This window comes from Acinonyx jubatus, chromosome A1 (genome assembly GCF_027475565.1).
Source record: "Acinonyx jubatus isolate Ajub_Pintada_27869175 chromosome A1, VMU_Ajub_asm_v1.0, whole genome shotgun sequence".
NCBI classification, from domain to species: Eukaryota; Metazoa; Chordata; class Mammalia; order Carnivora; family Felidae; genus Acinonyx; species Acinonyx jubatus.
The window spans coordinates 108,102,780-108,126,348 of record NC_069380.1 but is presented as its reverse complement, the minus strand read 5'-3'; the positions used below and the strand labels follow the sequence as shown (position 1 = coordinate 108,126,348).

The 23,569-nt window shown below is 39.3% G+C and overlaps 2 protein-coding genes across 2 annotated transcripts in view; one reads left to right on the top strand and one right to left on the bottom strand.

Moving 5' to 3' along the window:
* Positions 1-646: 646 nt before the first annotated feature.
* The window catches only part of LOC128315174 (collagen alpha-1(III) chain-like), a 48,733-nt gene continuing 25,810 nt past the window's right edge, over positions 647-23,569 (bottom strand). The window contains exon 2 of the mRNA XM_053220817.1: positions 647-1,555. Within this exon, the coding sequence (XP_053076792.1) occupies positions 1,458-1,555 (98 nt within the window). The 3' untranslated portion in view covers positions 647-1,457. The remainder of the gene's footprint in view (positions 1,556-23,569) is intronic.
* Positions 7,575-10,111, top strand: IL5 (interleukin 5). The gene is made up of 4 exons (XM_015067369.3): positions 7,575-8,490; positions 8,693-8,725; positions 9,598-9,726; positions 9,821-10,111. Exons 1-4 carry the CDS (start codon positions 8,347-8,349, stop codon positions 9,917-9,919), a joined length of 405 nt encoding a protein of 134 aa, XP_014922855.1. The 5' UTR covers positions 7,575-8,346; the 3' UTR covers positions 9,920-10,111.

The following is a 23,569-nucleotide window of genomic DNA, read 5'->3' as shown; positions in this document are numbered from 1 at the left end:
ACTATAAAATTTGCTGAGAGGGTAGATCTTGTGATAAGTGTTCTTATCACACAAAAGTTAACAATAAGGAGGGTGGGAGGAAACTTTTGGAGGTAATGGATATACCATTAGCATTGGTTATGGTGATGGTTTCACTGGTGTATACTTACCTCCAAAGTCATCAAGTTGTATAAAGTATGTACAGCTTATTGTATGTTAAATTTTAATTTTTGTATGATAAAAAAAGTTCAAAATAAGGGAAAGAAATTACTCAAAAATGAATGTTGCTTTTTGGAATCCAAGTTAATGGAGGGATATCCTATGCAAGGGCCTATAGGAAAAATTACAGAAATTGCAAAACAATAATGGAAGACATTAACAGAACAAAAACTTTGGATTATTGAACTAGAAAAATGTAGGAAATGCCCTCCAATCACACAATCCCAAGACAATCATTACAGAACTTAATACATAAACTAAAAAATTCACATGAAAGGATGCAAGTGAGGAAATCCAGTAAGAAGTCTCTTGCTGTACTAAGAAACATGAAAGCCTTAGTTATCATAATACATATTTTAAGTTACTAATGGAACACAACAGATTGAAATTATACAGTAATGCTTTATGTAACTAAATGTAATTTTAAAGATGAATAAAGATTAGAGCCTATTTTTACAGTCAGTTTATTTAAGCAAAATTTACATACACTAAAATTCTTCCTTTTCCAGAGTACAGTTCTATGACTTTTGAAAAAAGTAAATAGTTGTGTAACCACCAAGACCATTTTTTTCCCCACTACCACCATTTGTATTGCTTGGATATTTGAATATCAGTAGGAAGAAAAAAGCAAACCTGTATCTTATTTTACTTATCACTCTAAGTTTCAGGTGATGAAGATCTTTTTTTTCAGGCAGCAATAAAAGTAAAGCCCCAACATGTAATTACCCCACTTTTATTTATTTTTTATTTTTTTAAAATATTTTTTATTTTCAAGCAATCTCTACACTACACATGGGGTTCAAATTCACAATTCAGTAAGATCAAGGGTCACGTGCTCTACTGCCTGAGTCAGCCAGGTGCCCCACCGCACTTTTAAAGGAAAATTTTATGACTCAAAGTAACATAGGAAATTAGCAATGATTGGCAATGAAATTACCAGGAATTAACAGCAATAAAATTACCAGACTTTATATGTCTCCTGCTGTGATCTTTTTTTTTTTGAAGTATTGCTAATACACTGTTACATTAGTTCAGGTGTACAACATAGTGATTCAACAAATTTATACTATATGCTATGCTCACCACAAGTGTAGCTACCATCTGTTGCCATACAACCCTAATACATTATTGACTATATTCCACTTTGATCTTAGCACAAAGTACCCAACATGATCTCACATGCAGTTTGGTTTAAAAAAATTAACTTGAGGGACGTCTGGATAGCTCAATCTGTTGAGCATCTGACTGTTGATCTCAGCTCAGGTCTGGATCTCAGGGCTTGATCTCAGGGCAGGTCTTGATCTCAGGGTCTTGAGTTCAAGCCCCGCGTTGGTCTCTGTGCTGGGCATGAAGCCTACTTGAAAAAAAAAATAATTTTAATCTAATCACATCTTTAGATTTAACTTCCAATTCACAGGAATTAAGGATTAAGCTAGTAATACCACAAGGCTGGAAAAGGGAAATATGGAAGATGCAGTGTGTTAAAAGACACTGGCCCAGGAACTCAGATCAATGTCATTAAAACAAGGACTGCTGGGGCTCCTGGGTGGCTCAGTTGGTTAAGCGTCCGACTTTGGCTCAGGTCATGATCTCATGGTTCGGGAGTTCAAGCCCCACAGCAGGCTTGGTGCTGACAGCTGGGGGTCTTGAGCCTGCTTCAGACCTTCTCTCTCTCTCTCTCTCTCTCGGCCCCTCCCCCATTCATGCTCTGTCTCACTCTAAAATAAATAAACATTAAAGAAATTAGAAAAGAAAAAGGACTGCTATAGATTGTAAAAGACTTAAAAAAAAAAAAGCAACACATGGTCCTGGGTTGGATTATGGTTAGCACACAGAGATGTGAAGAGAATTTGGGGAATACATAGGGAAATTTGAATGTAGTCTGGAAATTAAATACCAAGTTTTTATTATTGTTCATTTCATTATATTAAATGTGAAAGTATCTTGCTATGTAAGAAAACGATTCTTTTTTGAGGTGCATATGGGAGTTAATGATGGAGTGTGTTGCTTCCTGTAGTTTACTTAAAAATACTTCAGGAAAAAATAGCAAGCTGAAGAAATTGATAGGACAAAGTATCCAGATTCCATTACAAAAAAATTCAACTTTGTAACAGTAGGAAACTATAAAACCAAGAAAACAATCCTAAGAAAGGGGTGGAAACGGTTTGCAATAAAAAAGATTAATCTCTAAAATGAAAAGAACTGAAAAGGCAAAACAGTCAAGTTCTTATTTCTCAGTAAATTATTACTGGAGAATGTTTTATTTTGCTTGTATCATAATTGATGAGATGAAAAATAAAATGATTATGAGATACTATTTTATACTTATTAGTGAATCTCTTTCCTTATAGTACTTTCTGACATAAATTCTTTTTCTGCTATTGATATTTTGATACATTAGCTTTCTTTTGATTAGTGTTTCCCCAAGTATATCTCTCTATCCCTCATTTTTCAACCTTTAATGTCATTTTGCATGAAGTATGTCTCCTGAAAATAGCTGATAGATGATTTTTAGTATAATTTTATACTATCTGCCTTTTAATAGATGAGTTTAATCTATTTTCAATTACTGTGATTACTGAAAAATTTGGATATATTTCTCGTACCTCTTTCTGTGCTTTTTCTTTGCTTCTTTTTCTCCTTTCCTGGTTTCTGGATTGATTGAGCTTTTTTTATGCTCTTGTTCTTATTCTACTGGCTTGGAAGCTGTACATTCTATTCCTGTTCCTTAAGTGGTTACTCTTAAATTTTTCACATACCTATTTTGAAACCTAAAGTTAATATCTCTAGGGGGCGCCTGGGTGGTGCAGTCTGTTAAGTGTCTGACTCTTGATTTCAGCTCAGGTCATGATCTCATGGTTTGTGAGTTCAAGTCCCACACTGGGCTCCACACTGACAGTGCTGACCCTGCTTGGTATTCTCTCTCTCACTTCCCCTCCCCCGCTTCCTCCTTCTTTCTCACTCTCTTTCTCTCTCTTTCTTTCTCTCTAAATAAATAAATAAATAAATAAATAAATAAATAAATAAATAAACCGTAACGTTAAGATCTTTAGAAAACTTCTAAACAGTACAAGAACAGTGAAATGCACCGACTGATCACTCCATCTCCCACATTATCCTTGTTTAGTATTTTTATTCCTCATTGTCTTGAAATCCCATAAATAAGTTATTTTTAACAAGCATTATTTATTTAGGTTTACCAACATATTTATCAATCTGTTTGATTACCCCCTCTTCTTGCATCACACCTTTCATGGAGGTTCATTTTGCTCATTACATCAACAAAACTATTAAACTCTATCAAGGAAAGAAATCTATCCCACAGTGCTGATATCAGGATTAAACAACGTTATTTTTGTGAAAGTGCTTTGTCAGTTATAAAAAACTAAAAATACAAGGGATTTATTTTTGTGCATTGACTATTTTCACAGGAGTGATCTCATGAAATGTAACATGAGCTATAAAAATGGTCACACAAGTTTCTTATGACAAGGAAATATTTTTTAAAATTATACACAGAGCTTTCTAGTAGCATTGTTTTTAGTCATGGAAGACTAGAAACGATCCAATGGGGAAGTAAACTATAGAGATCAATTTCATCTATTAGCAGGTAACCTTGAAGATAATAAGTAGATACATGAAAGGGAGGTATCAATAAGCAAAAAAGATAAACACAAGTGGCACATATTCATTGATTACAACTTTGTAAAGCTATCTATGTATCAGTAAAGATTGGAAGAGGTCATCAAAATACTGAGAATTGCTATATTGATGAAGTTCTGTGTTTCTCTTCCTATAATGTTATTTATTCAGTAAAAGAATTATTTTAAAGATATGCTTTGGGATTGAAAGCATGGAGGTTAGAATATGGTCAAAAAAAAAAAAGAGATGCTATCATTTCACATTTAGTCACCACAAAAAATGTGTGGCATCATGCCCAGTTGATTGATTAGAATCAGTTCATAGAAAAATCATTTGACCTTAAATGACTACATAGTTAGTAAAAACCACAATTACCAGGTTTTTTTAAAAAAAGCAGGTTGCCAATTTGGAAACCACTAATAGAGATAAAGATTTTACGGCAAAAATTTGGATGTTACCCATGAATACAACTTTTCAACACTATTCAAAGTCCTTTTACATAATTACTGATAATTCCTAAAAATTCCAAGCACTGGTTGCTTATTTTCTATTCTTCTAAAATAATGTGGGGTTTTTTAAAATGCCATAGTCATTCACATTGACATGATGTCTATAGCAGAGGCTTAAAGTTTTGCTTTTTTTCCCTAGGAGTCTGCCCATTTTGTCAGAGCCCATTATGTCAGAGTCCCAGCCTCAGAGAATGGACTCCTTGAATTTCCATAATATTCCTGTTAATTTGTTCAACTAACACCACCACGTGCCTGCTTCTTCATTCAGTTTTTTTTTTTTTTGAGTGTCTACAATAATAGGCTAATCCTTGAGGGCATAGAGATCAATTAAATAAAATCTTTATCCTCAAGGAGCTCACAGTCCAGTAAAAAGGTCCCAAGTGCACATTTATAGGATGCAAAGTATTTTTAATAATAATAGAAAAAATCATTAACTTTTTTCAACTTGCAATGTTATTTTTTTAAATGTTTATTTTTGAGAGAGAGAAAGGGAGAGAGAGAGAGGGAGAGAGTAAGCAGGGGAGGGACAGCAAGAGAGGGAGACACAGAATCCAAAGCAGGCTCCAGGCTCTGAACTGTCAGCACAGAGCCTGAAGTGGGGCTCCAACTCATGAACCTTAAGATCATGACCTGACCCAAAGTTGGACGCTTAACTGAGCCACCCAAGCACCCATGCAATGTTATTTTTAATAAACTTTTTATTTTAAATAGTGTTGGACTTGCAGAAAAGTTGCAGCAATGTTATGTAGAGTTCCTGTGCACCCTGCACCCAGTTTTCTCTATTGTGCACATTACTATAGTACATTTGCCATAACTGAGGAACCAACATTGGCACCTTACTAGATTCCACTGTTTTTTGGAGTTTCCTTAATTTTACCTACTGTCCTTTTTCTGTTCCTGGATTTCACCCAGGATACCACATTACATTTAGTCACCATGGTTGGACTTCTTTGACTCCTGTGACAGTTTCTCAGACATTGCTTCTTTTTGATGACCTTGATAATTTTAAGGAGCATTGTTCAGGTATTTTCCATTTCAATTTGGATATGTATGATGTTTTCCTCACAGTTACATAGAGGTTATGGGATTTGAGGAGGAAGACCAGAGATAAAATGCCCTTCTCATCACATCACATTAAGGGTAGATTCTATTAACGTGACTTATCACTAACGTTGACCCTGGTCACCTGGTTGAGGTTTACCAGGTTTCTCCATTTCAAAGTTACTCTTCTTATAATCTCCTTCCCATAATATATTATTTAAAATGAAGTCACCATGTGTCCCACACTTCAGGGGGACTATGCTCCACTTCTGTGAAGGTGGAATATCAACAAAAATTACTTGGAGCTCTCCTCCTGCACAGAACATTAAAATAATTAACTTTTGTAGGGAGTTCTACATTAATAAAGGTCTTTCAAACACATTATTTTATAATCTTTGCTATGAGAGAGTTTGAAGTCAGGTTTGGGACATCAATGTCACTGAGGAAAAATTAATGCCTTGTGACAGCATTTTAAGAAATATAATTTTGTACACCCATGTTCATGGTAGCATTATTTACAACATCCAAGAGATGGAAGCAACCCACATATCCATAGTCTACATATATATGTGTGTGTGTGTGTGTGTAATGATAAATTTATACAATGGAATATTACTCTGCTCTAAAAAAGGAAGGAGATTCTGTCAAACGCCACAATGTGGAAGAATCTTGACAATACTATGTTAAGTGAAATAAGTCAGTCACAAAAAAGACAAATGCCATATTATTCCCCTTATATGAGTTATCTAGAATAGTCTAATTAGTAAAGATACAAAATAGAAGAATGGTTTCCAGGAGCTGGGGAGAGAGGAAATGGGGACCTGTTGTTTAACGGGTGTAGAGTTTCAGTTTTGCAAGATAAAAGGTGTTTTGAAGATGGACTGCACAACATTGTGAATGTCCTTAACACTAATGAATTGTACACTTAATCTTGGGTAAGATGTTAAATTTTATGCTATGTATATTTTACCATAATACAATATTTGTAGGAGAAATATTATTTTGAATAGGAGAATTTTTTTAATAACAAGCCCTCCAACTAGACCCACAGTTATACTGTAAATCAGAGGTTGCACAGTGGTACTCTATACAGTTTTTTTATTTTTTAAATGTGTATTTATTTTTGAGAGAGAGAGTGCATGCAAGCAGAGGAGGGGCAGAGAGGGAGGGACAGAGGATCCAAAGTAGGCTCTGCACTGACAGCAGTGAGCCTGATGTGGGGCTTGAATCAGGAACTGTGAGATCATGATCTGAGCCAAAGTCAGACGCTCAAACAACTGAGCCACCCAGGTGCCCCTTAATGTTTGTTTGTTTGTTTGTTTGTTTTGAAGGGGGGGTAGAGAGAGAGAGAGAGAGAGAGAGAGAGAGAGAGAGGATGAGTGGGGGAGGATCAGAGAGAAAGAGGAAGAGAGAGAATCCCAAGCAGGCTCCACACTCAGCGCAGAGCCTGACACAGGGCTGGATTTCATGACCGTGGGACCATGACCTGAGCCAAATTCAAGAGTCAGACACTTAACTGACTGAGTCACCCAGGTGCCCCTCAATACAGATTTTTAAAATATGAACTGCCAGCACTTAAAAAGCAACAGGTTATAGGGGCGCCTGGGTGGCTCAGTCGGTTAAGCGTCCGGCTTCGGCTCAGGTCACGTTCTCGCGGTATGTGAGTTCGAGCCCCGCCTCGGGCTCTGGGCTGACAGCTCAGAGCCTGGAGCCTGTTTCAGATTCTGTGTCTCCCTCTCTCTCTGACCCTCCCCCGTTCATGCTCTGTCTCTCTCTGTCTCAAAAATAAATAAACGTTAAAAAAAATAAAAAAAAAGCAACAGGTTATAAATAATAATTAGGGTTTCTGACTTCTTAAAAAAATGGAATGAACTAGCAACAGAAGTCCAAGGGTGTTGCATGGCAACCATCAGTTGAAGCTGAGTAGACCTGCTGCCTTTAGAAAGGTCCTGCATGCTGCAGTTTACTGTAGCCTCACCACCTTTGTTGTGTTACACCTTGTGCATTTCACTAATTTGCACAGCCAGTTAGTGATTTGGGTGGGGTGAAGCCTACTTCTAGCTACAGGGAAAGCCAATCAGTATATCCATATCCCTAACCACAGTTCAAGGGTGAACCTGTGATCCTTTGTCACAAGGAAGCTGAATTCTAGGACTTTTGATTGAGCAGTCAGAAAGGCACAGTTTGGTTTCTCCTGATGCTCAGGAACAGGATACATACAGATCCAGGAGATTTGACATCATCTTGGGACCACAGTGGGAGAGCTGCCCAAGAAGGGAGCCAATGAAAGATCACAGAGGCAAGCTAGATATAAAGGAGCCTCTACCCTGGACCATTTGGTTGTATGATCTAATAAATTCCCTTTTAGGTTCAACCAGTTTGGGTTAGGTTTTTGGTCTCTGGCAACAGAAAGGATCCTAACTTAGACTCCAGTGAACCTGAACCTGCTAAGTTTTGACAGTCTCAGCTCTAATTACCATTTTTCCACCAGTATTTTGAGTTCCTTTTAAGACAGACCAGTCTAGTAACAATGGTGATGGAATTTAGTCAACCTGAAAAACATATTCCCAATATTTATACATTTTGGCATTAAACTCAATGGGTACATTATACCTTTTTTTACACACATCTTTTAAGAGGAAATTCAATCTTCTGATTTTAAGAAATGCAAATGTGGGGCAATGATGTATCACCCAAAGATTTTCTTTGTAATAGAAAATGTTTTTAAAGGGGGAAAATAGGGATTTTTATTATTATTAAAAGATAAAAGTAAAATTATTTTTAAGAAACAAGGCATTGGAAACATTTAGTTTCATGATATGCCATTGTTAGGCATTCCCTATCTGATTGTTAGAAATTATTCATTTCCTCAAAGATAGAGAATAAATTGGTTGAGGATGCAATCTTGTACTATGCACTTTCTTTGCCCAAAGCAAACACTGAGCATTTGAGAGCCATGAGAATGCTTCTGCATTTGAGTTTGCTAGCTCTTGGGGCTGCCTATGTTTCTGCCATTGCTGTACAAAGTCCCATGAATAGGCTGGTGGCAGAGACCTTGGCACTGCTCTCCACTCATCGAACTCTACTGATAGGCGACGGGGTAATTTTCTTTTTGATTCCTACGGTCTTTAAAATGCATGGGTAATCATTTGTGTTGGCTAACTTCTAAAGACCTGTTATTAATAATGAAATTATGACTGTTGGTAATATATCATTGGTAACCATGTTACTGGCAAGCATTTTATTACAAGTTATGAACCTTGTAATATGTTAAAAATGAATGTATTTCCTTTCCTTTTCAGAACCTGATGATTCCTACTCCTGAACACAACAATGTAAGTTAAATTATGATTTGATAAAACGATTGCATGACTAAGTTTCCTATTGTAACTATAAAGCATTAGTTATCGTTGGAACAGTTTAATTTTATCTATTTTGTTTTTATGTGTGTGGATGCCAATGTATGTGCTTATGAACATTAGGAATGGCGTTAGGAATGACTCTACAATATTAAGTAGAATCCATTAAGCAATTGGATCAGGTCGTTTTTGATGTTGTCAGTTCCCCATCTCAAAGAGCCTCATGTCAGGCGTTCTTACCAGAAGAATTCCACATTGAGTGAGAGGTGCCTCCTCGTCTCCATTCACTTCTGACTATCTTTTGCTTTCCTTACTTCTATGTCTTTCTGAGAATACTAGCCAACTTAAGGTTATATTTTTAGAATTATGGTCAGTAGACATTAAAATATACACTGACTGTCCTATATCAATAGTCATTTCCACATATTTAAACGATTTTAACTCTAATAAAATTGTATGCATTTGAAATATGTCATGGTCATAATGAAATGTTAAACATGTGATATCATTACTCTAAACAGAATAAAATTACTGGCTAGAGCTATCAAAGGAAATTTTGATGTGAGCTCAGTAATGTAGCTGCATTATATACTTCATAAGCACTTTATTTTTGGTGAAGTGTTTAATTTATATCATTTGTAACCCTCCTCAGAAATTACATAAACTTCTTTTACGTATGAAAATTATAGCTCTGTATGAGGTGGTTTCCTGGAAAAGGAACAAGTGAAAAATAAACGTGTGGGAGAAGGGAACTCATGTAAACCCCACGCAAGAAAGCCTAACTTTTTTGGACCGAATTTTTATACCTTGTTTTGGTTATTTATACTTTTAAAATCTCCCTCATTTAGCACCAACTGTGCATTGAAGAAGTCTTCCAGGGTATAGACACATTAAAGAATCACACTGTACCGGGGGATGCTGTGGAAAAGCTTTTCCGAAACTTGTCTTTAATAAAAGAACACATAGACCGCCAAAAAGTAAGTTAAAGACTTAAGTATATTTGTCTGGCTATGCCTGTTTTTAAAAGAATTGACAGTTTCCTACAATACCCATTGTCTGTTCTTTTCACAGAAAAAGTGTGGAGGAGAAAGATGGAGAGTAAAAAAGTTCCTAGACTACCTGCAAGTGTTTCTTGGTGTAATAAACACTGAGTGGACAATGGAAAGTTGAGATGAAACTGGCTTATTGCAGTGAAAGATTCTGGAGGAGAAGAAGAATGTTATTTTTTGCAATGAGAATGAGGCCCAACCAAGGGTCAGTGTAATTAAACTTCAGATGCAAAGCAATTTTTCAGGCATACTGCTACTTTGCTGCCTCACATAGGCAGAAAGGATAAAAATAAAATATTTGAGATATATTTCAGATATCAGAATCATCGAAGTCTTTTCCTCCAGTGTGCTCCAGGCAAAATAAATATGTACTTCAATCTTATTTAACACAACATTCTGTAAAATGTCTATTAACTTAATATTTATGTATGAAATGATTGAGAATTTCATAAATCAATATTTATTTTAGGTTGGGCTATGTTCCAATAAAACAAAAATAAGCAACTGATTCAATTTGTTTCTGGTCTCTGTCCTACTCTTGAAGTGGGCGCAATCTGTATGGAAACATGCTGCGTGTGGAGGGACAGTCTGCATCTGTGTTGGTTGAGCATTCCCATCTCCCTGATGATGGAAGTTGTGGGTTTGCTAAGCATACCACAGGTGGAAGAGATCCAGCAGGTCATGTGGGGATGTGAGCAGCGGGGACATAGGCTTGGGCTGAGCATGGTCTCCTTGCCATGTTACACTAGAACCTAGGATGGTGCAGGTTAAATGGTATGTGATGAATGAATGAATGAATGAATGAATGAATAGACCTTCAGCCATAAAATTAAAATGACTTCCAAGGATTTCCCTGGGAGGAGGGTAGTGTAAAAATCTGTAACTACATTTATTCCCAGCTGGTGAGAATTTGGTGGACCAATCCCACTGCCCGTTTAGGGAAAGAGGGAGAAACCCTCTTGATGGAACCCAGAGCACTGTGGCCTGGGAGAGGTCTTCTTCATCTGACCTGGCATAACAAAAGGGGGCGAGATGCTGGGAGGCAGTTATATTCAGAGGACTGGGTTCTAAAAGGGCCCGCCATCCTGGATTCCCCAGGGTAGAGCAACAGCAGTCCAGTCTGCCTGCTTACGACTGTCAGTACCATAACCAAAGGTACTTCTGCTTGAGGAAATTTCTCAAGGATCCAGAAAATATGTTCTTTAAAATATATTTTAAAACTGACATAGAACTGGCAGAGAGATCCAGTAAGAATATTCAACTATGCCATTGGCTCCTTCATTTTACTGATCACAGGATCTACATTGCATGCTGGTATACAGTTGCTGGCATGTTGCTGGAGCTCCTTACAGATGGGTGCCATTACCCCGGGTGTTATCTGCACATATTGTATGTGTCACACTCGGCTCTTCATGTGAAGCAACCTTTCTTACTGTTTCTGGGCACCAGAGAGCGGCTGGAACAGTCAGACAGATTAGCACTCAGCTGTGGCCCAGACCCCCAACTTGTGTGTTCACCAAGCCCTGAGAGCTGGAGTCGAGTCGATGAGGAGAAAGATGGGTCAGCACAGCACCACGCTGACTGCTCTAGAAACTGACAGGAAACAGGAAACTCAATTTGCAAAGAGACTGAATGTCAATTTAATTCAATTCGGCAAATATTTATTGAGCTCCCATCTGGTCCAGGACCATTTTAGGGATGAGGATCCATCAATGAATAAAGCAGACAAAATTCCCCATCCTTGTAGAGTTATAGTCTCTCTCTCTCTCTCTCTCTCTCTCTCTCTCTCTCTCTCTCTCAAAAAAAAAAAAAAAAAAAACAGTTATTTTCCCACTTTATCAAGGTCCAATACAGTGAAGGTGGATTTAAGACTGGAACCAGCCTAGCTGAAATCTCACAAATGAACTCTTATCAATCCACCAGGGCTCGGAGAAGCTAAAAGCAATCAGCACTGTCTGCAACCAACCCAAATAGGACTTAGATGTACCAAGGGTTTTTAAGGCAGAAACTATGATCCTCAAGCTGATTCTACCTTTCCTGTAGAAGGAAAGTCTTCCTGACGGCCCCTCGCCAGAGGGAATGGCGTTCCTATGAGTCACATCAACTGCCCCCTCACCCGGGCCTGACTACTATGGTGCTCCAGAACCCAGGCATCGGAGGAGAGGGATTTGGCAGCCTCCAGGTTATAGGAATACTTTTCTGAGCCTTGCTTTTCCTCTCAAAAGCTTATTGCAACAACAGAGCATCCATTTTCACTCTACCTTAGTGATGTCACTGTCACTCTCCACTGAGAGTAGGCAGTGTGAACTATTAGGCTGGGTTTTGGAGGGACACAGAACAACCTTCCCAAAGAACACCTCAACATAATGCGTCCAAAAGCAAACTCACCCTTTGCCACCACTCATATCCTCTGAGATCTACCACTGCTTCTCTTCCTCATCTCTCTTTCCCCTCTTCCTCTGAGGTTCCCTATTTTGGCAAATATAACCACAACTACTTCCCCATCACCTTTCTGGATGACTCCAGAAAACCACTGTGTCCCTCCATCCACCATTCCACCCTGAAATGTCTCTCCTATTCCACTGCTGCATCCCCCACGACCTCAGGGAAGGTGCTGACTGAGTCTAGCTGAGAGGCCAGCTCCCTACTTCATGCCTGTCGAGTCAGGGCTGTCAATAGAGTACATTCATGTCCCCATGTCATTACTGGGAATAAAACCCTCTGATACACTTGATACATCTCTGTGTATATATCAGTCAGGCTCACTTATCTCATGTCTAGATTCCTTCACAGGCCATACATCTGCTCCCTCTAAAACCTGCCATATAGAAATACAGGCATCTTTCACTTAACATTATTTGCAGGAAAACACTAGTCAGGGGCCTCATTCCCATTATTTTAAATGGAAAATATTTTAGCCCATTATGTCTCAATCCAAAGTCAACCAATTTTATAAAACACAAAACACAGTAAAATGTCTGAAGATAAGGAACAAGCTAACATGTCAGACTGCAAAATATTTATAAAGTTATTTCATGTATTTAGTCATTTCATAAATTGTGGTAACATATTTAAAACACTGTGTCCTGCCCACTAAACCATTAACATAGCTGCTATGTCTGTGTAACACATTACATGTCTCCCTGGTCAATCTTCAGAACCTTTTCCAGTTGGCTTCTGTGAACCTTGATATGGTGCCAATTATATGTGGAGAGAAAGTAAAGACTTTCCCTGTTGAGCTCCCCACCACGACTTTTCTAAAAAATGCATCAAGTTTAGGGGACATAAATATATACTTTTTTCTATATAAATATGAGTAGAAAAGCATTGTATTGAAGGACACATGTTCTATGAAGAGATGCTCCATGTGAAAAACATTTTGTGGGAAGTGCTAGTCTTACTCTTCCCAGAATACCCCCCATGAATTCTCACATCTCTGTGCCTTTGCCCATACTGTCTCAGTATCTCCGTCTTTTCCCAAGAAAGGAACATGTAACTTTCCTGTCATCATTCATCCCTCTCTCTTGCCTCTCACAGTCCAACTTCAAGAGCTGCCTCCTCTTTCTTTCCCTGCCTAGCCTGGCAATACTAGGTGTTCCCTTCTGAGGTGCTCTGCATTATTTTGAACATTCCTTTGACAGAGCTCTTGTTTTTACATTGCAGCATTTTCAGATCTACCTGATACATCTTTGTATATATATCTGTCAGAATAGTCTAGATGCTGCAGTTACGAATCATCCCTGAACCCCAGGGGCAGCACACAACAAAGTTCGCTTCTAAATTATACCAAGTCTTCTGTGGCTATGGCTCTGGGCAACCCTGGGACAGAGCAATTGTCCTCAGTGTGGTAGCTCAGCACTCCAGGATACTTCCCCCCCTACGGTGCCTCCATATCAACAACTGCTTTTGCAATTCGCTTGGCAGAGAACAAGAGTCATGGAATAATGGCACATCAGCTCTTAAGTATTTCTACTCATCTCACATTGGTTAGTGCAAGTCACACTGCCATGAGTAGCTTCAAGAGGCAAGAAAAATACAGTTCTCCCAAGTACCCAGAAAAAGAGGACAGTCAGAAATACTGGAAAGTAGCACTAATATTTAATGCAATAGACCCTCAATGAATGTTCACAGTGTTCTAGTGTTATGGTGAGAGGGGAGCAAACTACCATTTAACGATCTCAAATGGGTTAGGACTTTCCTACACACTTTATGTCACTATTTCAATTAATTCTCATCTTAAGCCAATGAGGGATAGTATTCTTCCTTTTTTATGATATGAAATCAAAGGTTCATAGAGTTTAAATTACTGGCCAAGGTCGCACAGCTAATACGTGATACAGCTGAGATTCAAACCTACATTGACATGTCATTATCACCTGAAGTCGGTAGTTTACGTTACGGCTCAGTCTTGGTATTCTACACTCTGTGGGTTTTGGCAAACATATAACAAATGTATCTGCCATTATGGTATCATACAAAAATAGTTTAACTGCCCTAAAAATCTTCTGTGCTCCACTTCTTCATCCCTGCCTCTTCTCTAATCCCTGGCAACCACTTTTACTGTTTCTATAATTCTGCCATTTGCAAATATCATACCCCTTTCAGATGGACTTCTTTCACTTGGTAATATCCACTTAAGGTTCTTCTGTGTCTGTTCATGGTTTGATAGCTCATTTCTTTTTAACACTGAATAATATTCCATTGTCTGGTCGTACCGCAATTAATTTATCCATTCACTTACAGAAGGACTTCTTGGTTGTTGCCAGGTTTTGGTCATTATAAATAAAGCTGCTATAAACCTCTATGTGCAGATTTTTGTGTGGGTATGTTTTCAAGCCTTTTGTACAAATACCAGAGTATGACTGTTGGACCATCTGGTAATAATATGTTTAGCTTTTTATTACAAACTGCCAAACTGTCTTCCAAAGTGGCTGTACCATTTTGCATTACCACCAGCAGTGAATGAGAGTTCCTATTCCTCCACATCCTTGCCAGTATTTGTTGTCACTGTTTTGGATTTTGGCCATTCTAATAGATGTGTAATGATACCTCATTTTTCTTTCCAATTCCACAATGACATGTGACATTGAGCATCTTTTCATACGCTTGTTTGCCATATATATATGTATATATATACACATATATATTTATATATTTTTTGACAGTGACCATGTCTTTTGCCCATTTTTAAATCAGCTAAAAACATTTTAGGAGGTACAAAAACTGAGATAATGTATTTTCAATGAACTCACTAAAAGAATTTTGACAGATTTTACTTGCAGAAGGGATAAACCATCTCAGAAGGAAGGGCTGAAATGCAAGAAGGAAATGCAGTCACTGTCTTACACAAGGTGATGGTATCTTCCTCATGAAATGATTTACTTTGCTTCTAGCAAGCAATTATGGTAAGGACAGGTCATCTCAATTTAGTCTGAGATACAGCTGATTGAGATGCAAGTTGGGTTTTGGTTTTAAAAGACTGGTTTATTTTCAGCTAGTTCTCTCCTTCCTCCTCCTCCTCCTCCTCCTCCCCCTCTTCCTCCCCCCCCACCATCCTTCTCCTTCTACTTCTTCTGTTCACCAATCTTTATGTATTTGTTCACACAGTTGATAAAAATGTCACAGTTAGAAGTGAAATCATACAATGACATAGTTAACTGTACAGACCGACCCCAAGTACAGAGTCAAGTTACCAAAAATCAGAACATGAGCAACATGCAGCTCCTTAACACCCGTGCACTTATACACTCTTGCCCACACTGATCCACGCCCCAACAGTCACAGGCGCTAAGTTCAGGTATAACCCAGGGCATTTTTTTGCCCTGGCTTCTGTAAGTCCTGGGAATGAGGAGAGACAAATGATCAATGAAAAGAAGCTGGGGCTGCTTGACACATCTCTCTGTTCTGCCAATGACTCAGAAAAGGCAAGATATGAAACATGGGGCAGTTATTTCCTGGGCACAAAAATTAACAGGCAACAAAAATGTCTGGAGGTTTAAGTCAGTCTTAAATTTTTTCACCAACACAAAAGGGCAGCAAGTAGGAAAAAAGGGAAAAATCCAGCCATTTAAATTCTAGGGAAAAAAGAGGAGGAAGTATTCAAAACTTGATCCCTATTCTCCTGTCAGACTACAGTATGACCATAAGCAAAACCAGCCAGGCCAAACTGATACCATCTGATTGTGACTTTATACAAACAGTGTCGTTTATTTTCATTTTACCTCTGAAGAGAGGAGGAAAAACTTTTCAGAGGAACAACATAGTGAGTGGTTCTGGGGTTCTTCACTGGGTAACCCATTTTCCTTATCCAATGTACTCTCAGGATTGTGTTTATGTCCAATGGTACAGTGTGGATCAGGAAAGAATGTGACAGTGTTGGTCACAGCTCCACGAGCTGTGGAGCACACTAATGTTCCAGAGTCTCCAGAATTTGTAAGGGTCAGATCGTACGAATCACAGATACTTAACTGTCCCCACAAGTCATTTGATGAGAATGGATTAGTTCTTATTCTTTTTTTTTTTTTTAGGGATGATTTTATTTATTTGTTTATTTATTAAGTATATTTATTTATTTTGAAAGAGAAAGGGGGAGGGATAGAGAGACAGAGGGGCAGAAGATCCAAAACAGGCTCTGCCTTGATAGCACTGAGCCTGATGTGGGACTCAAACTCATGAACTGAGAGATTATGACCTCAATCAAAGTTGGCTTTCAACTGACTGAGCCACCTAGGTGCCCCAGAACTGTGATTGTTTTACATGGATTTTTTAAATATTTATTTATTTTTGAGAGAGAGACAGAGCGCTAGCAGGGGAGGGGCTGAGAGAGAGACCCACGGAATCCAAACCAGGCTCCAGGCTGAGCTGTTAGCACAGAGCTAGACGCCAGGCTCGAACTCATGAACAGCAAGATCATGGGCCTGAGCCAAAGTCAGACGCTTAACCAACTGAGCCATCCAGGTGCCCCCGTTTTACATAGATTTAAAAAAACGATTTGACCACCTTTCTGGCTTGTGTTTAGGTAGTCTGCCACAGACTGAATTGAACCCATCATTCTGGTTTTTGCAGAGGACAAAGGATAAGTTGAATGGGAATATACCTCATGCACATTTCAAGTTTTCATGGTGGCAGTCATCCAGGAATATAGTATTTGTCTTTGTCTTTCTATGTTGACAGGTCCAGATAGATTCACAGCTTTCCACTTGACCCTTACTTCATGGGCCAGAGAACCAATATGAAGGTTCTCCTAAGTTCTAAGAATATTTACTTTATATATATGGTAAAGAACTAAAAAATAATCAAAGGGTGTAAAAAAGACTCACACCAAAGCTCCACTTATCCCTTGTCCTAGTAATTTCCATTCTAACCAGAATATCATGGTGGCATGTAGGTTTTCCAGGTGTCAGTGTCAGCTCAGACCTCATATGTTCAAATCTTTGAGACGTCCAAGTATTTCCTTTACCAGTGTATGGTTATTCTGATGGATGGCTCTAGGTCTCTTTAGTAAAGGGCTGAAAAAAGCTTACTGCATGAAGTGGGATTGTAGAGTCCCTCCTGTTTAATGAATGAACACTGGGATCTGGGAGATGGGTGAAGGGCCTGATTTTCCACGGTTGTGGCTTAACTCATAAGCTCTTGATTGCGTCTACCTACCTATACATTGAATAGTACACTGATTAATTACCCTCCTCTTGCCTCTAGGAATGCGTTACTGTATTAGCCACCACTATAAATCCCTTAGGGTCAAAGGGATTTGATATAGCCTGACTGTTCATTGCAGTAATTATGACCACTTTGTTTCTGATGGTTAAGAGCTTCAAACCTGGCCTCTGCCATTCTAGGGATTCCATCTTTCCCACTAATATTAGGGAGTCCATGTCAATGTCAGCATCCCCTACCTTCAACTCAGCTTATGGAGAACTTCCACTACCAAGCTTTGCAATGATGCCTGTTTCTCCTCACTAGTGCATCTCCTGCTGTGTTAGTGAAAGGAGTGTTCTCTGTGCTTTCCAGACAGCATAGTCAGATGGTGAGTACTCAGACCATACATAATACATCCATCTAGTATTCCTACTGCCTGAGCTATCTGCTCTCTTCTTCAACACTATGGAAAGGAAGTTGTGGCATCTCCATTTCACATGCTGTAAGCCGCCACCAAGTGATGTCTCAAAGAGCGATTCCAGCAAACTGTTAGGATCAGCTCTGAGTGTTCCTGTGTCAGAGTGAGTAGCCCCCCTATCACTGAACTCAACTCTACTCAACTCTATATTCTTCTGAACTAACAGGATCCACACAGCCCTGGATTCTGACAGTACATATTTGTGAGCTCCTGCAGACTTGAATGTTAGCTGGGAAGCTAATGAGCCTGAGCTTCTGACCCGCCTTCTATGCACTGCCAGAACGGGGATCCTGCAAAACCAATTTCTCCTTCACCAGCTGATTTTCTGTTAGGACCTGTCAATAGGGGGTGCTAGACTAGGAGGCTGGAGGAAGAAGGGACTTGCTCCTTTCCATGTGCTTCCTATTCCTTGTTTTGGCTTCCTATTCCAGCCTTTCCTATTCCTAATCCTAATCTCAGTGTTATCCCGGCAGCAGTGGTTCATTCAAGTAGCAGCGATTAATTACAGTCTGCAGTTTTGCCAATATTCACTCAAACAGCCTTGGTGTACCCCATCCCACCAAGATCCCATCACTGCTTAACCAACACCTTCTCCCCGGAGATCTGGCTCCCATTCCCATAGGCCCCTTTCCTAAACTCAGAAACACCACTGGCAGCAAAGTAGTGCCCCCTCCACAGAGCAATGACTTTCAGATACTTGAGTTCCTTCCATAAGGTTTTAAGTTTGAACAATTCTAACCTCTTCCCTTTGATCTCTAGTCATAGGGGCAGTAACTACTTTCCACAAGTCGCCACCTTCTTGATACCTTATTGTTCCCTTTTTGTCTCTCCAGTTATCCAATACCTGCTTAACAATTATTTATATTCAATTCTCTCTATTAAAATAACTGGTACAGCTTCTGTCTTCTGATTGGGCCCTAACTGATACAAACTATCCTGAACTCTAATTCTGATTACTGGCCTGCAGGCAGTGGGGAGTGTTAAGGGAAGAGGGTTAGGAGGAGAACAAATGCCATCTTGTGAAGAACTTGTTCCAAGAGAAATAATTATTCTGTCTCCAAGCAAGGAGAGCTAGTCTATTTTGGCAAGGGGAAAGGGCTGCATCTCCAGGTAGTGGGACCTCAGAAGAATACAGGGTGTCAACAGTCTCAGGTTTTCTCACTCCCATGCTCCTATCCGAGGTCTCATGGTCCCACTCTTGTCCTGCAAAGACTGCCACTTTGCCATAGAAGAAAGCCGAAGGTGCATAACTATTTTCCTCTGAAGCTCTACAAAGACCTGTGCGTAATCAGACCCTAAGCCTAATTCTCAGCTTAGTCTGCCCTGTGGCAGCAGGAGATAAAGGTCCCCTGTACGTATGTATGTATGTACGTATGTATGTATGTATAAGAGAGAGGGAGTATGAGCAGGGGGCAGGGGAGAAGAAGAAGAAGAAGAAGAAGAAGAAGAGAGAGAGAGAGAGAGAGAGAGAGAGAGAGAGAATCTTAAGCAGGATACACGCTTGGCATGGAGTCCAACTTGGGGCTTGATCCCATGACACTGGGATCATGACCTGAGCCAAAATCAAGAGTCGGATGCTCACCTGATTGAGGCACCCAGGAGCCTCTATTCATTTTTTTGAAGTTTTATTTATTTAAGTAATCTATACACCCAACACGGAGCTTGAACTGATGACCACAAGATCAAAAGCCACATGCTCTTCCAACTGAGCCAGCAGGTGCTCCAGGGGTCCCCTTTATTTTTCATTTATTTTTAAAATTTAAATCCAAGTTAGTTAACATACAGTTAATCATGATCTCAGGAATAGAATTTAGTGAATCATCACTTACATGTAACACTCAATGCTCATCCCAACAAGTGCCCTTCTTAATGCCCATCACACATTCAGCTCATCTCCCCACCCAACACCCCACAGCAACCCTCAGTTTGTTCTCTGTATTTAAGTATCTCTTCTGGTTTGTCTCTCTCTCTATTTTATCTTAATTTTGCTTCCCTTCCCCTGTGTTCATCTGTTTTGTTTCTCAAATTCTACATATAAGTGAAATCATATCTTTGTCTTTCTCTGACAAATTCCATTGATTGATAGCACTGCTATAATTGGGGTGCATGTGCTCCAGGGGTTTCCTTTAAAGTTGCCATCGAAGTTTGCTAGCATTCAGAGCATACCTTAAATTGGAATTAGATTGCTCTGAGCCTATCACTCCTTTGGTAAGATCTCCAGGGCTGTCGGAAGAGTCACTGGGCTCTGTACTCGTAATGAACAGAGTTCCCGTATATCCTATGCACTTCATCTTCCATTGCTTTGCTCTCCATCTGCCATTCATCCAAATTATGCAGAATTAAAAGCTTAAAAAACTGCAAAGCCACTGCACGTTATAAGTTACTGTCATTCTACTTAGTGTCAGCAATAGGTTCCTATCATTTTAGAGAAGTGAGCAATTGAACTTCAAAGTTTCATTCCAAGGACATGTTATATCTGATACCAACTGTTCATAGCCCAGGTGTGAGGGCTGGGGAAAAGCAGAGCCTGAGGAAAGCATTGAAGTACTGACACTTAATGTGGGAGGTTTTTTCTTTTTTAAGTTTATCATTTGAGAGAGAGAGAGAGCGTGCTCATGTGCATGAACAGGCACAAAGAATGGGAGGGGGCAGAGAGAGAGAGAAAGAGAGAGAGGGAGAGAGAGAGAATTCCAAGCAGGCTACACGCTCAGTGCAGAGCCCAATGTGGGGCTTGATCCCACACACCATGAGATCATGACCTGAGCCGAAATCAAGAGTCTGACACTCAACTGACTGAGACACCCAGACACTGCTAATTTGGGAGTTCTAAGCCTGTATTGGTTAGGTTGAGGAAGAAAGGGAACTGAGGCAAGAAGGATGTGCAGCAGTGTGATGTGATACATTAGTGCACTAGCCACAACTTCACACCAAGGCGTGAGTAAGCATAGTAAATCTCTCTGCAGGGAGAGATTTCTTGTCCCAGGGAATTTCTGCAGAAGTGCTGAAAGAAGAAGGTATACCTTAGAACAGTGCAGAGAAAGGGCAAAGGAGAGGGGAATTCATATGCCAGGCTCCCTTTTCTCTGCCATATCCCAATGGTCAAAATTTCCTCTGTTGCATTATTGGGCCAATGGCAGCCACTTGGAGGCCAGATTCCATTCCACATAGTGTAACATTTCATCTGTGCCTGGAAGTGTAGGGATGACTTGGTGTGAGTGGTGTGGTAGCCAAGAGAGAGAAAGGAGGAAGTGGAAACAATCTGAGAAGGCACACAAACATGTGTGCAGCACAAATATAAATTCCAAAAACTGATGCAAGAATATAGAGTGTTCTATAACCATTACAGTAATTGAATTAATCATTTAAAATATTCCTACAAAGAATATACAAACACTGGACAGTTTTATGGGTGAGTCCTCCCAAATTTTCAAGTCACGTGTAATTCCAAACATATATAAACTCTTACAGAAAAAAAAAACACAGAATATTTCCTAGCTCATTTGAGAAACTAATATATATTAGTAAAATCAGAGGGGGATGATATAAAAAAGAAAATTATGATCCTATACTCAGGAACCTGGATGTAAAAACTGTAAGAAAATGTTATCAATCCAAACCCAACATGTATAAAAAGATATTACACAATAATTAAGTTGAATTTACTCCAGGAATTCAAAATTAGAAAATCTATTACTGTAATTTACCACATTAAACAATTAAAGAGATAAATCATATATCAATGCACAAAAAGCATTACTGAAATTTAATATCCACTTATTATAACTACTTTTAGCAAAGTTAAAAGGGGACTTCTTTTTTTTTAATGTTTTTTTTTTATTTTTTATTTTTGAGAGAGAGAGTGCAAGAGAACATGAATGGGAGAGGGGCAGACAGCAAGGGAGACACAGGATCCGAAGCAGGCTCCAGGCTCTGAGCTATCAGCACAGAGCCCGACGTGGTGCTCGAGCTCATGAACCACAAGATCATGACTTGAGCCAAAGTTGGATGACCGACCGACTGAGCCACCCAAGTGCCCCAAAAGGGAACTTCTCTAATCCAATAAGTTTACAGAAAATACTGTGCTCAGTGGTAATATGTTAAAAACATTCCTTGAAAAGCAGGAACAATGCAAGAACATGTGCAGGACCCCTGCATGTGCACTGCACAATCCCAGTGGTAAGTGGTGCTCCGCTTACCTCATAGACATTGTGGCTTTGAATACGTATCATGATAGTTTCCTACCAGATGGAAGCAAAGGGTCTTGAGGAAGAGGGTTCTTTTTTCCCTCAGTTTGCACAAAGGCTTTATATGGGCTAATGGTGGCCATGGATATTAAATCCACTTCTTTTAAAAAATGTGACTGCAGGTACTGGTCTTTGCAACAAGATTATAACTAGTACTGATAAATATGAGGATTGTAACAAAAGAAACAAAATTCATGTATATACACAAATATCTGCATATATGTATACAGATGATGCAAAATGACAAAAATAAAACCCAAAACAATGACATAAGTAAAACCCAAAATAAAACCTCAAATCATTATAAGGAATAAGAGTTTAGGGAAACCTGGGGGGCTCAGTCTGTTAAGTGCCCGACTCTGATTTGAGCTCAAGTCATGACCCTGTCGTTCGTGAGCTCGAGCCCCACGTTGGGCTCTTCACTGACAGCTCAGTGTGGGGGCTACTTGGGGTTCTCTCTCTCCCTCTTTCTCTGTCCCTCCCCTGCTCTCTCTCTCTCTCTCTCTCTCTCTCTCTCAAAATAAATAAATAAACTTAAAAGAAGAATGTAGCAAATCTCTGGACCAATATAAAGAATCAATTACATTGTTACACATCACCAACAAATAGAAATATAATCTTAAAGAAGATATCGTTTGTAATACTTACAAAAAATATAAGGTGCCAAAGAATAAATCTGCCAAATATGAAAAACTTTACTGAAAGTTAATTTGAAGCTTTATTGAAATAATTTTAAAAGGATCTTAACAACCACAGAGACCTGCTGTCACCATGGATATGAAAAATCAATACCATAGTTCGGACCCTGATCTATAAATTCAGTGAAAATTCTATCAAAATCCCAACAATTTTTTCATGGAACTTACATAGCTGATTCTAAGAATGTACATGGAGGGTCCAAGAATAGTCAATGCAATCCTAAAGAAGGAGATCAAAGTGGGAGATCTTGCCCCATGAAATATCAAGCCTTAATAATTAAGTCAGTGTGATCTTGACATAGGGTAGAGTAGTGGTTCTCAACAGCGATTTCCACCTTCCACCCCTGCCCTGAGAACATTTGGGCAAGTTTTGGTTGCTACAGCTTGAGAGAAGAAAGAGGCTAATGCCATGATGTAGTGGTCAGAGGCCAGGGATGCTACTAAACACCCTAAATGACACAGGATAGCTTCCACAGCAAAGAATTATCCCATATAAAATGTCAGCAGTGCCAAGGGGGAGAAATCGCAGAGTAGGGACATAGACCAATAAATAACTAATAATTAAAAGAAAGAGGGGTGAGGCAGCCAAGTGGCTAGTCAGTTAAGTGTCTGACTTCAGCTTGGGTCACAGTCTCACAGTCCCTGAGTTTGAGCCCCACGTCAGGCTCTGTGCGACAGCTCAGAGCCTGGAGCCTGTTTCAGATTCTGTGTCT